At 40.2% G+C, this 2,014-nt stretch overlaps 1 protein-coding gene across 1 annotated transcript; it reads left to right on the forward strand.

Annotated features, from left to right (window-relative positions):
* Positions 1-606: 606 nt before the first annotated feature.
* Positions 607-1,533, forward strand: LOC116477310 (olfactory receptor 10A3). The gene has a single exon (XM_032168030.2). It carries the CDS (start codon positions 607-609, stop codon positions 1,531-1,533), a length of 927 nt encoding a protein of 308 aa, XP_032023921.1.
* The last annotated feature ends 481 nt before the right edge of the window (positions 1,534-2,014 follow it).

Here is a 2,014-nt window from a genome sequence, read left to right on the forward strand (position 1 = left end):
TTTCTATCAACAAATTAGAGAAACACCTATGTCAGAGCCAGAAGGGATCATTCTACTGCTTCCAACCCATACAGATGGGGAACCCAAGTGCAGGAGAGGCAGAGACCCATCTTGGAGACAGTGGCAGAGTTAGGACTGCAGCCAAGTTCCAGACTAGCTCGCAATTCAGGTGTAACCAAAACGCAGGTTCAGTTGCTCTTTGCTTGCAGAATCCAATTAAGGGAAGAGGTATAGGCTCCTCCTGCCTTTAAGGACACTGCTTCACTTTTTGGGAAGAAAGCAGGGGCTTTTAAAGGGAGACTAGGCATTAAGAGAGGAGAGAGAGCAACCTACATAACAAAGATGTTGCCAGATAACATTTACTGTTATTTTGTACTTTAAAAACAAGATTTCTGAACCAAAATACTTCGCTTATTTGTATTTTAAAGATTCATAATTACAAGTCATTGGCCATTCTTCAAAAGTGCCAACCTGAAGTTCTGTCAAAATGAGCTTGTCATTACATCTGCTGTCAAGAATTCCAGACTCAAACTCACAGCTATGGGATTATGACTTCATACTCGATATACCAGGTCCATAAAAACAATATAAGGTTCAACTACTGAAATGAAAACACAAAATCAAAGCCGTGTGGTTGAATTCATCCTCCTGGGCTTTTCTAACTTTCCTGAGCTCCAGGTGCAGCTCTTTGGGGTTTTCCTAGTTATTTATGTGGTGACCCTGATGGGAAATGCCATCATTATAGTCATCATCTCCCTAGACCAGAGCCTCCACGTTCCCATGTACCTGTTCCTCCTGAACTTATCTGTGGTGGAGGTGAGTTTCAGTGTAGTCATTATGCCTGAAATGCTGGTAGTCCTCTCTACTGAAAAAACGACAATTTCTTTTGGGGGCTGTTTTGCACAGATGTATTTCATCCTTCTTTTTGGTGGGACTGAATGTTTTCTCCTGGGAGCAATGGCTTATGACCGATTTGCTGCAATTTGCCATCCTCTGAACTACCCAGTGATTATGAACAGAGGGGTTTTTATGAAATTAGTAACGTTCTCATGGATCTCAGGGATCATGGTGGCTACTGTGCAGACCACTTGGGTATTTAGTTTTCCATTTTGTGGCCCCAATGAAATTAATCATCTCTCCTGTGAGACTCCCCCAGTACTAGAGCTTGTGTGTGCAGAAACCTTCTTATTTGAAATCTATGCCTTCACAGGAACCATTTTGATTGTTATGGTTCCTTTCTTGTTGATCCTTTTGTTTGCCGTCCTGAAGATGCCATCAACCACTGGGAGACAAAAGGCCTTTTCCACCTGTGCCTCTCACTTGACATCTGTGACCCTGTTCTACGGCACAGCCAATATGACTTATTTACAACCCAAATCTGGCTACTCACCAGAAACCAAGAAACTGATGTCATTGGCTTACACGTTGCTTACTCCTCTGCTCAATCCACTCATCTATAGCTTACGAAACAGTGAGATGAAGAGGGCTTTGATAAAACTATGGCAAAGAAAAATGATTTTAAACACAGTCTGATTGTGTTGAGAAGCTAAGATTTGGCCACTCCCTGCCTGAGTGAACTCTATTTAAATTTAATAAAGGTGAAAACAGATTGCATTTTTTGTATGAATATGTAAATTTGTTGAGTTTTTAAGATTGGAAAATATATCTCTTTCAATAAAGAACTGCTGTCACTTGTTTTTAATAGATACATATGTTCTCATAACATCATACAACAGTTTATTCATCCATTTCTCTATTATGAACATCCAAGTAGCTACTGGATTATTGTCATTAAGACAGTGCTTCAATATGCCTTGTTCCATATGCTCATATGTACTGATGTCATTATACCTGTGTGATAGATTTGCTACAGTGAGACTGATAGGATGAGGAGTACCTGTGTTTACAAATTTTATTAGCTATTGCAGAATTACTTTTCAAAATGATTATAGTTCTTCAGACTGGCCTGAAGGCTCACTGTGCTTTGGTAACAGGGTAGAGCTTCAAGAGACCA

This window comes from Hylobates moloch, unplaced genomic scaffold, assembly GCF_009828535.3.
Source record: "Hylobates moloch isolate HMO894 unplaced genomic scaffold, HMol_V3 SCAFFOLD_11, whole genome shotgun sequence".
Lineage (NCBI taxonomy): Eukaryota > Metazoa > Chordata > Mammalia > Primates > Hylobatidae > Hylobates > Hylobates moloch.